Raw genomic sequence first — 12,724 nt, forward strand, 5'->3', positions numbered from 1 at the left:
ACAGTATCTAGTAATCTTCAATCCTCCAACTTTTGCTCTTGATTAACGAAAACATTCTTGACAAATGCTTTTATCCTGGTTATCTTGCACCAGTCCAAAAGTTTCACTTCTAGCAGGCACAATGCACATGCCCCTGATCATTTCTATTAATCACGGCCCCAGTTCCAGGAACCAACAAAATAGAACTAGGGTCCTCTTCCATGATTTCTAGTTGTAGTGGCTTGCCACACAGTGGACCTCCAGCTTTATCCCAAAATCCAACTAAGAGCTTTTAAACTGCAGTAATTTTAATAGACATGATTGAAGCTAGAATTACCTCAACTACTGACACCAGACTTGCCCTACAATGTTTAAGTGACTTAAAGTATATTCATTCTAATTTTGGAGCCTTGAAAGAGTCCTGTATTGTTATTTTGCATCACTATCTCCCTAGGTGTAGAAGGAGTAAATAACACCTACTGCCTCCCTTAGAGAAAGGAACTATTTCTTGGACTCCTTCCCAAGAAGGAGAATGACCAAAAGTAATTTCAAGGAAGAGATTTAACTTTTTAGCTCTCAAACTAATTATGAAATAGCAATATGAAGCAAATATGAAACCAAATAATTTGACACTGTTTAAGAAACTGGAGGGGGTGATGAATAAGAGATTAGCTTTGCAATTTGGAGATGGAAATTAGCACTGTCAACTATTGTTTGATAATCCAGAGGATCCTGTTTTGTATTGAGAATTCACTATTTTCACAAAAACTCCTGCTCAACAAAGTAGTCTGGCAGAAACAAAAAACCAAATAAATAAAGACCAAAAGTTTACAGTGCACCACTAGCCAGGTACCAAATGGATACAGAGACGAAGGGATATGTGGACAGCAAGTTCAATTCTGTACAAAAATCTATTGAATTCTGCATAAATTTCATCTGTATCATACTGGAACTCACCCTATATTCCAAAGAGATCAGAGAAAAGGGAAACATTGTGTAGGTACAAAAATATTTATGGCAATTCTTTTTGTGATGGCAAAGAACAGGAATCTAAGGCTTGTCCATCAACTGGGGAAGGGCTAAAGGAATTGGTGCTTTAGTTAGGTAGCACAATGGAAAAGATAACAGGGCTTGCAGTTCTTGAGTTCAAATCCAGCCTCAGACGTTCTTTAGCTGCATGATTCTGGGCAATTAATTTCACCCTGTTTGACTTCGTTTCCTCATCTACAAAATGAGCTAAATAAGGAAATGGCAAAGCACTGCAGTATTTTTGCCAAGAAAACTCCAAGTTGGGTCATGAAGTATCAGACATAACTAAAACAACTGAACAGCAACGAAAATATTAGCCTCATCCCATTTCTATTGTATGAGACAACGAAGTGACCCAGGGAAGAGTACCAACCTGGAATCAGTAGGATGTGAGTTCAAATTCAGTCTTAGATACTTACTAGTTATGTGAAAGTGGAATTATCCATTAAACCTTTTGCCTTAGTTTTCTCATCTGTACAATGGAAAAAGGAGAAGGAAATGGCCAAGTACTACAGTTTTTGCCAAGAAACCACTAAATGGGGTCATGAAGAGTCATTCAGGACTAAAAAAGAACAACAGCAAATAAAGTAGCTGTGCAAATATCCATGCAAACATAGCATAGTTACGTGAACGACAAGAAATGACAGAGTGATTGCTGAAAGGAAATAGTGAAGACTCGCCCAAGCTGAAATATAGTGAGACAAACCAAAAGAACAATTTATAAAGTAATAGCAACACTGCAAAAATAAAGCACTTGGAAAGACAAGTCTCAAGAGAATAATGGCTCCTCAGACTGATTCCAGAGGAAAAGAATAAAGCATGCCAGAGTCCATCGCTGTAGAGTGATATTATCCAAGGTTCAAGTTCTCAAGTGTGGCAATCTGAAAAGGGGAGCTCTGTTTCTTACATAGTTTCAGTTTCTCTCAAAGACTTGGAAACATGTGTTTTCTTTCAAAGCTCAAACACGAGCTCATCTTTCCACATCTTGCCAGCTCCATCCCTCATATGGTATCAAGTAATCATGTTCTCCAACAATGGGTAAAATCTTAAACACATTTCAAGGATTGAAACTGGAGTAATATGAAGGGTGGAGAAAAAAAAAGACATTAAAAAAAGTAGTTTAGCAAATCTAATTCACATATCCATTGAATTCCATCATCTACACACTTATCCTATGACCCTAACCCAACATACAAGAAATATTTTCCATGTGCTTCTGCAGTCAAGCTTGGTCATTACAGAGTATTGAGTAGTTTGTTTTCTTTCCAAGTATATTGTTGTAGTGACAGTATGAATCTTTTCCTGGTTCTACCTACCTTTACTTACCTTTTTTCCCCATTCTTCTTGAAACCTTTATTTAAATTTTAAATGAGTCAATAATATTTATTAGGGAAGAGGCATGTCTTAACTAAGAGAAGTGATGATTAAATCTAAAAGATAACTTTGATTACATGGAATTTAAGCAAACCCATGGCACATAGTAGACACAATGTTTATTGACTGAATTTGAAAAAATGTGGGAAAACAAACTGATATCAAATAAACCTGGTGTACGAAGACATCATGTGTGTTTACAGAAAAAAAACCAAAAATGCAAATAAAAAGGGGAAAAAACTAAGAAACTTAATCCTGTATTTTTTTTTGCATTGGACAGGGTAACTGGTCCTAGAAAAGAAAAAAAAAAAACTTCCTTGTCTTCTTACCAGGGAGGGAAATTATGTTGTTGATATTGTTCATCCATTTCAACCACGTCTGACCCTTTTTGACTTCCTTAGGTTTCTATTGACAAAAATACTGATGTGTTTTGCCATTTTCTTCTGTAGTTCCTTTTGCATGATTTAACTGAGGCAAATCAGGCTAAGTGACTAAATCAGCAACATTCAGCTAAGTGTCTAAGCCAGATTTGAACTCAGGAAAATGAGTCTGACTCCAGAGTCAGAACTCTTTCCGTTGTACCACCTATGTATTGAGTAGTTTGGTTGAATTTTTTTCATCATTCATTTACTATGAATCCCTTGCTGTTTAGGGGAAGGGAAGAGATACATTCAAAAATACAGATGATGTTTAAGAAAACAAAATATGGATAAAATATTTTGGGAATAAAATGAAATAAATTACATTACTAATAAAAGGGAAAAAATATTTCACAATAAATTAAAATCATAAGAAACACAGAAAGGATGAGAAAAGGAAGGCAGTCACTTAAAAGTCCTCATTCCTTAGTTTCCTCATCCATAAAATCAGTATTTTGGACTTAATGGCCTCTGAGGTCCTTGTCAGCTCTAAATCTATATGCCTGGAATGCCTTGGGGAAAGATTTTGCTTGGGGAAAGACTTTGTTTGGTTTAACTCACTCTCCTTTTCTAAGTAAGGATCTCAGACATAACTGGAACTCAGAAAAAATTCGTGGTACCTTAGTAATTCCTGTTGTATGGGAGAGTTAATGGGTAAAATGTCTAAAAAAGTGAACATTAGTCTGAGTGGAAAAGAAGGGGAGATGTACAAAATAAGAGGTGGTGAGACAAATACCCGGAGGAATACGGCATTTAAGAATTCCTGGAGACTGATTGACTTGCAATGTTGCACAGGAAATCACAGAATTGTGCAAACTTTTTGTTCTGTTATCAAGTTGCATCAGAATGTCCTGAAGGCATACCCACAGTCAGAGTATAGAAGCTTAATTCCAGATCTATCACGCAGGGAGGGCAAGTTTGGTGAGTGATTCTGGACTCTTAGAATTTATTCTTTCTCTTTGGAATATCTCATTCAAAGTGATCCATTCCATAGTTACAGAAAATACTGAATCATATTTGAGTCTGACTGTAGCTCTTTGGCATTCCAATTGTTTCTGACAATTTTACAGTCTACTTTTATCCTTGACCTGATATTTCTTAGTTTGTACTGTAATGTTTCTGTGAACTGTTATGGGGGAGTTTCTTTCAGGAACTGACCAGTGAATTCCTTTCTTGTCACTTTACCTTCTTGTTCTAAAAAATCTGGGCTGGTTATATGAATTTCTCTTTGAATTTTGGTCAGAGGCAGGACAGTGATTTTTATTTTTTCCCCTCTACAATATACTTTGTAAGTCAACTTCTTTTTTTGTATGATTTACCTTAAAATATTTTTTGACTTGTTACACAATTTTACCTTTTAATTACATTTCTTGTCTCAAATCTGTGAAATGTATTTGATCAACTCAAATTTTCAGAACGCTTGCTGTTTAAGCCAAATTCTGCATCTCTCATTTCACACTGATAATTCTTTACATTATTTTTCCATGTTTTTTTCATTTTTCTCTAGCTTTTTTTTCTTTCTGATACCTATATATCATGACAAAAAAGAGAAAACTCCTGATTGATATCTTCCAGGAATTCTAGATGAACTTGCTTCCAGCCTGTGTTTTATTATTCTTGAGCCATTGTTTATAAAAATGCTTTGGAGTCATTCTATTCTGCATTTGGACTTTGAGATACCCTGGAAACAGAATCGTTCTTAATAGAGGGATTCAAGTTTTCTTTGATTATTCTTCCAGGGAATTTTCTGACTATGGAGTTTATATTAGTGTTTCACAATGTCCGCCTAGGAGGGGAAGTTCTGGGCTGGTCTAGTTCCTGATTTGGGGGGTCATTGAGTGTGGAACTAGCCAGGAACAGCTCCGAATGGAGCAATAGAAACTGCCAGTGCTCCAGGACAAAGCCTATCACTTCCCTCCTGGTTTGAGCACTTCAAGTTCTACCCTGGGATTGGATCAGAGTAATGGATACATTCAGGTGGCATTGGATAGAGTGTCAGACTTGGATTCTAGAAGATGAGTTCAAAATCTTACCCTCAACATTAATGTTACACCAAGATCCAGTGCCCTTCACCATCCTCATCACCCTTCTGGTTGTTAAGGAAAAGGATCAAAATCATTCTGAATGCCAAACATAGAAAATGTTAATTTTTTGTTTAATAACTTTTGGGGGAATGATCCCAGATTACTATTGACAAGGTACACCATCAAAACAAAAAAGGTTTTATTCATGTCCTGGAGAAGAGGAGAGGGTCAATGATTCCTTTGTCTCACTATTAATAGAATCAGAACACTCACTAAATCAACTTATCTACTGAATTATCTATCTAGGTGGGATAGTGAATAGCACTCTCAGCCTCAAGTAAGAAATCCAACCTCTGATGCCCATTTTATGATTCTGGGTTGTTTTGATTTTGTCTTCTTTGTCATCAAATTGAGTGAAGCTTGTCCTGTGATCTCTGCATTCCTGACTTAAGGCCCCTTTCCTTTTTTTTTTTTTAATACAAAAGATGGCCGCAGTCAGTGAGTTTCTAGAGGAAACTTTCATTTGGGGAACTAAAGACCAAAAATAAAAAAAGCCAGCAGAGTCATTCATTCTGGGAAGTGACTGCACTTCTCTGTACCTCTAAGTGCTGAAGAAAGGCTTGGTTCTAAGAATGCAGAAAGGGCTCTCATTGGCACTTAATGAAAATTTAAAGTTGAAAATTCTCCTAAGTCATCAGACAGGAAATCACCTCCAGGAAATGAATCTTGGGTAAAAATCTCTGCCTGAACAAGGCATTCTGTTGCTCTCATTTTTATTATATTTTATTTTTAATCTGTGAAATAAAACAAGAAACTTCATAACATAGTAAAAAAGATTTTATATAAAACAGCAAATCTCCTTTGTACAACTTGTTTTCCATTTTGAATATAAAACAAATTTTTCAGGTAAATTTCATTTCATCCTTACCACCCCCCATTCTAGAGATGACTATTATTAGACACAAATAGATATAAATATAAATACATATGCATAAATAGATATAAATATAAATATATACACATTAATATATACATTCATAATATACATGCATAAATAAGTATTCATATATAGATATAAATGTCAAATGATGATTTATGTATTTATGTATTTCATTTGACAGTTCTTTGTTTGGAGAGAATGTCTTTTTTCATATATCCTTTATAGTGACTTTTGGCTTTTATCATAGCTAAAATAATGTTTTCTTAAAACAGAATACTGTAACCACATACAGTGTCCTCTTAGTTCTGTCCATTTTGCTTGTCATCATTTAGTGCAAGTATTTTTATTTTTTTCTAAAATCATTGAATTCACCATTTCTTATAACACAGTAGTATTCCATCACAACTTGTATTCCCCAGCTGAGGGTATGCTGGCAATTTCCAGCTTTTTATCCCCATAAAGAGAGTGCCTATAAACATTTTGGAACATGTAGGTAGCATCCTTTCCTTTTTCCCTAAGCATCTTTGGAAACGGATCAAGTATCAGCATTGCTAAGTCAAAGGGTAATTTAATAACAATTTGGGCATCATTCCAAATTACTCTTGAAAAGGCATTTTATTAAAGCAAATAGCCTTCATGTATGACTTGGAGAAAAAGAGAGGGGCATCCATCCCTTTGTCTAACTAGTTCTGGAAACAGAATAGTCCCTAGATCTACCCCTCTCTCTAGATAATCAGGTCATACAGTGGATAGAGCCCTGGGCGTAGAGTCAGAAAAGGCCTGAGTTCAGATGCTGCCAAGTTGCTAAAATTCTGCCTCCATTTACTCAATTATAAGATGGTGATGAGAATAGGACTTACCTGATGGAAGAAATAAATATCTTGCCATGAGCTCAGAAAATCATTAGTGAAGCAGAAAATCCTTTATGGTAAGGTTCTTAAAAACTGGGTGACTTGAAAACAGATCTACCATTGGAGAGCAACATTCAGTTTTTTATTCCCAGTCCCAAAAAAAGCAAGTCCCTCCCCGTGTTCCCCATGGGCCAGAGACCACAGAGGTTACTGCCTGGCCACAGTACCTTGCATTTCTCATTCCATTGTTAGATATCAACTTAATTGTAACTGTTTTCACCTGTCTCAGGTAACTAGTATGGAAATGACATCTAATCACTTCTTACACCTGATAAGGTTCAAGTGGGATGATCAAATGCAATGAGATTGAAGATTTTGGGCACAGTGGTTAGGACCGAGTAAGCGCTAAATCAAGATTTTCTCTCCCTCTCCCTGTCTCTCCCCCTGCCCCACCCTCTCCTCCCTCCCCCTTTTCCTACCCTCCCCTTCCCTCCTCCCTTCCCAGACTCCTCCCTCTCTCTCCCTCTCCCTCTCTCCCTCTCCCTCTCTCTCTTCCCTCCCTCTCTCTCCCTCTCCCTCTCTCCTCCCTTTCCTTATATATATAATGCATATGTATATATGCAGAATTACACATAGAACAATAAAAATTATGAAAAAAAGAAAGGCTGGTAGAAATTTTAAAATATAAATAGAATGAATGAATTTATGAATTCATCAAAGAATTAACCAACAAATAAACATGTGCCCACACAAACATGAAATGAATAACCAAAGGTCTCTAACACTGAATTGAGTGGTTCAGCCTAATCTTTGTCCTGTTTTCCTAGGTTGCAGAAGCGAAACTCCCAAATCCTATGGAAAGAGCAGAAGAGAGAGAAAAATGAAGGATGAACTGGGTGTGGTCAGAGAAAAAGAGAGATGAGACTAGTCCCAGTCCTCTCCAGAAGATTCATTTCCATCCTTCACTGTCGCAAGAGAAAGGGGGAAAGGTTAAACTTATTCAAGTTTGTTTTTAACACAAACTATGTGCCAACACGTGGGTAAGAACACATAGAATTCTCTATGTATGTTCCAGCTGGTGGGGCCCCAGTCAGTATCAGAAAGCCGTACCCGGAGGATTTGGGCAATCTCGCCCATCAGTGAGATCCTTCAGAGACTGACTGAATCACCTACAGAGGGTTGGTTTCTGAATGAGGAAATAGGGTGGGAAACCCTGAATCCGAATTGAATCATTGTTTATTACATGAACGGACCACTCCTTGCTCCCATTCATTCGTAAAGCGCCCGAGTCCAGATTGGAAGGCATATCTTACTCTACCCTCACTCCTCTGCGCTACGGCAGCCCCTAGCTGCAACCTGGAGAGAAGTGAGGCAGAGGAGGCCTAAGATGGGAAGTACATCTTGAGGAAAATCTCTGAGTCTTTTTTATGTGCCAGAGCTTCTGAGAGGAGCGGGGCTTCCTGAACTTGGGACCACACACCATGGCTGTGTCCCCCACATCTGGGATGCCGGAATCCGATGTTGGTAACGAAGCTGAGAGAAGCGCCACTTTAGGTCTTGGGGGACGGGAAGCATCTGGCTTAAGGACCTGTATGCTGCTCGTCTCTGTGGCCATCACCCTGGTGGGGCTGGTGGGGAACGGCGTCGTCCTGTGGCTCCTGGGCTTCAGCATCCAGAGGAACCCCTTCTCCGTCTACATCCTCAACCGGACCGCGACCGACACCCTCTTCCTTTGCTGCCACATGGCCCTCTCCCTGTCTGAGCTGGTCTTTGGCGCTCATTACTTTTTCATCTTTCCCACCGTAGTCGCCTCCCTTAGAGACGTGGTGTCCACTCTGGGCCTGAGCCTGCTGGCCGCGGTCAGCACCGAGCGCTGTCTGTCTGTCTGTGCTCTTCCCCGTCTGGCACCGATGCCAGCGGCCCAGGCACCTGGCCACCGCGGTCTGCGCTGTGCTCTGGGCGCTGTCCAGCCTGACCTGGCTGGCACAGATAGTTGCTTGTTTTGCTATGAATGATCAGAACTTCTGTAACTACTCCATCGTCCTGGAGATGCTGCTGTTCCTCCTCCTCACTTGCACCCTGGGCATGTCCAGCCTGGCCCTCCTGCTGAGGGTCCAGTGCAGCTCCCGGCGCCGGCAGCCCCCCAGGCTCTACCTGCTGGTGCTGCTCAACGTCCTCGTCTTCTTGCTCTGTGGCGTGCCCATGGGGATCTGGAAATACTTAGACTTCTTCCAGGTAGATGTGATGCTCCCTGAGCCCCCCGGGCTCCTGGCCTGTGTGAACAGCAGGGCCAATCTCTTCATCTGCTACTTCCTGGGCAGACAAAGGCATACAAGAGGGAGGGAGGCCCTCAGGGTGATCCTCCAGAGGGCCCTGGCAGCTGAGCAAGAGCTGGAAGGAGGCACAGGGGACCCCCCCCCCAACAACCCCCAGACTTCATTCTGAGATTGAGCACGATATGCTGGGACAAGGCCGGCATTCAAATGAACCCCCGTTTCTGGCCCAGTAGCAGAGCCCCTTTCTTCTCCCAGGGAGGAGCACCTCCCATCTCTGATGTTGCTACCTAGGATCTGAATGCTCAGCGGTGAACAGACTTGCATTAAGTGCCTACTATATTTTTCTCCAGGGGATGTTGAGGAAAGAAATCCAAGGACTTCCATGGAATATTGGAATTCAAATGCAGAATGAGATACATCATCTGGATGACCCTGAGTGAGTCATGTAAATGTTGACCTCAGTAGCCTCATCTATAAAATGAGCTTGCTACAGAAATGGGAATCTTCTCCTGTTTCCTTGCCAAGAAAACCCTCAGATGGAGTCAAAAAGAGTCATATGACTGAATGACAAGGCTACAGAAGGCACTTTTGGCTTTACAAAAATCTCATTTAATCTTCACAATATTCCTGCGTTGTAGGTGCTTTCATGATACCCATTTTATACTTAAGAAAACTGAGGTAGAAGTTCAGTGATTTGTCCAGGATCTCAAAGCAAGTAATTTGTGAGAGTAGCTTCTGTACTCAGACCTTCTTAACTCCAGGGCCACTTCTCTGTATGCCATGGAGTTCGCTCACTTGCTTGATGCTGCCTTACCTGGTCAGTGAGAAACAGGATCTCATGTGTCCCCGGCCCAGAGGAGTTCTGCTCCAACAAATAGCCACTGTCTTCGTTCTGAAGAGTACAGGAAGAAGAAATACATCCTCTAAGACCCCATGGCTCCCTGTCTTCTCCTTGTCAATCTTTGTGATTGAAGGCAGATAGTCACCCTACCCTATCTTCCTCTCTCAGGCTGAAGCCACAAGTTTCTCTCAGATGTTGGTCCCCCTGACCCTGCCGTAAAAAGAGGAGATTCCAGTTCAGTTATGTACTCCCCCATTCCCTATTAGTGCACCTTTCCCTTTTCCCCCTCCCACTCTCATAAAAGGAATTTAGACAACTATTTTTTCTTTTTCTTTTTTATTTGTTTTGCAAGGCAGTGGGGTTGACTTGCCCAAGGTCATACAGCTAGGTAATTATTAAGTGTCTGAGGTCAGATTTGAACTCAGGTCCTCCTGATTCCAGGGCCAGTGCTCTAGCCACTGTACCACCTGGCTGCCCCGACCAAATACGTTTCTTCCTGTAAAGGTCAAGGCTGGTTTCAGAATCCTCTGCTGTTTCCAGTCTGTTTGTCCAGTTCTCAGTCTCTCTGAGACTCTGTTTCTATGTTTCTGTGACTCTATCCCATTCTCTCTTTCTCTCTGCATGACAAAGTTCCTTAGGAGGGCAGGGACTCTAGGGGTATTGTAGGACAGGACCCAGCCTAATGTGACCAAAACAAGGGAAGGGGAGATGCCATCCCAAACACACACACATATCACACATACCATGCACATACATATTTCATACAATACTTGTACTCACACAGAGAGAGAGAGAGAGAGAGAGAGAGAGAGAGAGAGAGAGAGAGAGAGAGAGAGAGAGAGAAGAGAAAGAACAACAATTTCCTAGGGAACATTCCAGTTGTGAGAGATGATTTGATTCCTCTACTGACAGTGACCTTTCTTTTTCTTCAGTGATTTCAGGTCCTATATTTTACCTGAAATAGGCCAGGCATGCTGTAACCATATGATTTTAAAAATCTTATTATCATTTGTATAATCAATTGTAGCACCTCTTCCTTATGTTAAGGCATCCTTACATTCCAAGCATAAGTTCTATTTGATCATAAACCATAATCTTTGTGATATTATTGTAATCCTTTAGCTAATATTTTATTTAGGATTTTTGCATCCATATTCATTAATATAATTGGTTGATAATATTTTTCTTCTATCCTTACTCTCCATGACCTCTATATCAGTATCAAATTTGTTTCATAAATTGAGTTGGGTAGGATCCCTTCTTTGCCTTTTATTAAATAAAAATTATTTAATTTTGGTATTAGTTTATATTTAAATGTTTGATAGAATTCACATTTGTATCCAACTGGTAATTTTTTTCTAAGGAAACCCATTTATGAACAGTTCAGTTTCTTTCTAAGATATTTCCTCTGCAGCTCCCCAAGATACTGGTTATTGATAATCATTTTTTCACATAGTAGCAGCATCGCTTGTTTGTCAGTTCTGGATATCTCAATATAATTTTTATTAATACCTTCATAGATTTATAAATTATTTTTGCTTCAACTTTTGTTGTTAAAACAATAGCTGAAGGCCATCATAAGGAAAGAACTTAGCAAAGAAGAGAGCACTAGGCCTCCTCCTATCATCTTTAGCACACATATCCAATTGACACAGTCTTGTTTATCCAGGCAATTGTTGGACCTGTTCCCCTCCCCCCCATACTTCCACAGAAATAAGAATGGCAATGGAAGACAACATAAAATGCTTGACAGTCTGCCTGCTGGGGCAGACTCAAAAATTATATGAAAATAATTATAAAACACAATTCACACAAATAAAATCAGATCTAAATAACTGGGTAAATGTGAATTGCTACCTAAATTAAATAACTTATTCAATTCCATACAAGTCAAACTTCCAAAAAATTACTTTAGAGAGCAAGAAAAATTGTATCTAAATTCATATGGAGGAACAAAAGGTCAAGAATATCAAAAAAATTAATGGGGAAAATGCAAAGTAAGGAGACCTAGTCATATCAGATTTAAAATTATTATAAAGCATCAGTAATCAAAACTGGTACCATTTAAGAAATAGAGTGGTGGTATAGACTAGTTAAAAAAGAAACAGTAGTTAATGACTATAATAATCTGTTATTTGATAAACCCAAAGATTCCAGCTTCTGGGATAAGAACTCACTCTTCAATAAAAATATATGAGGTGATGTTAGAAGCCAATTAGGAGAACAAGGAATAGCTTATCTATCAGATCTATGGAAAGGGGAGCAGTTTATGACCAAAGAAGAGATAGAGAACATTATCAATATTATAAAATGTAAAATGGATAATTTTCATTACATTAAATAGAAAAGGTTTTGCACAAAAAAACCAATGCAACTAAAATTAAAAAGAATGCCTTAAAATTGGAAACAATTTAAAAAATAAATTAAAAATAAATAAATAAATAAGTTTGGAAACAATTTTTATATTTGGTGCTTCTGATAAAGACTCCTGTCCATACTGGAAATGTCAGAGGCTCTGGACTGGCAATGCTAGGACTTCAGTGTTCATGTTGGGCCATCCAGATCAGCCACATGTTGAATGTGGGTCCTAGGCATCCACACTGGAGCATTGCTGAAGATCTTCCAACACACCCACAGCACAGCTCAAACTACAAAAGTCTCCCCTCCTAGAGCCAGGTTTAGATGGCCACTGGTGCACTGGGTCTCTGCTCTTCACTCTGGATACACCCACACTCTTGTGCTGGCAGATATTCCACTCTGGCAGATATTCCACTCTGTTCTTTTGTGAGTTCTGTCACTCCAAAAATATATTAAGAGAGTTAATAATATCATTTTTGAGAGAAACCAGGAGAATTTAACAAAATTTCTGCTATGTTGGCCTGAAAGTCCACATCACTATTATTGAGAGGAAATACAAAGGAAAGAATCTCAGAGATTCCATGTGGTACCTATTGCATTGGCAAAAATTTTAAAAAATGAAAAATCATAAAT

At 39.2% G+C, this 12,724-nt stretch overlaps 1 protein-coding gene across 1 annotated transcript; it reads left to right on the top strand.

Annotated features, from left to right (window-relative positions):
- Positions 1-3,641: 3,641 nt before the first annotated feature.
- On the top strand, positions 3,642-8,631 carry LOC141519382 (mas-related G-protein coupled receptor member X2-like). Its single transcript, XM_074231637.1, has 2 exons — positions 3,642-3,722; positions 7,444-8,631. The coding sequence occupies exon 2, from the start codon at positions 8,098-8,100 to the stop codon at positions 8,629-8,631; it is 534 nt and encodes a 177-aa protein (XP_074087738.1). The 5' UTR covers positions 3,642-3,722; positions 7,444-8,097.
- The last annotated feature ends 4,093 nt before the right edge of the window (positions 8,632-12,724 follow it).

Source organism: Macrotis lagotis, chromosome 3 (genome assembly GCF_037893015.1).
Source record: "Macrotis lagotis isolate mMagLag1 chromosome 3, bilby.v1.9.chrom.fasta, whole genome shotgun sequence".
In the NCBI taxonomy this organism is placed as follows: Eukaryota; Metazoa; Chordata; class Mammalia; order Peramelemorphia; family Peramelidae; genus Macrotis; species Macrotis lagotis.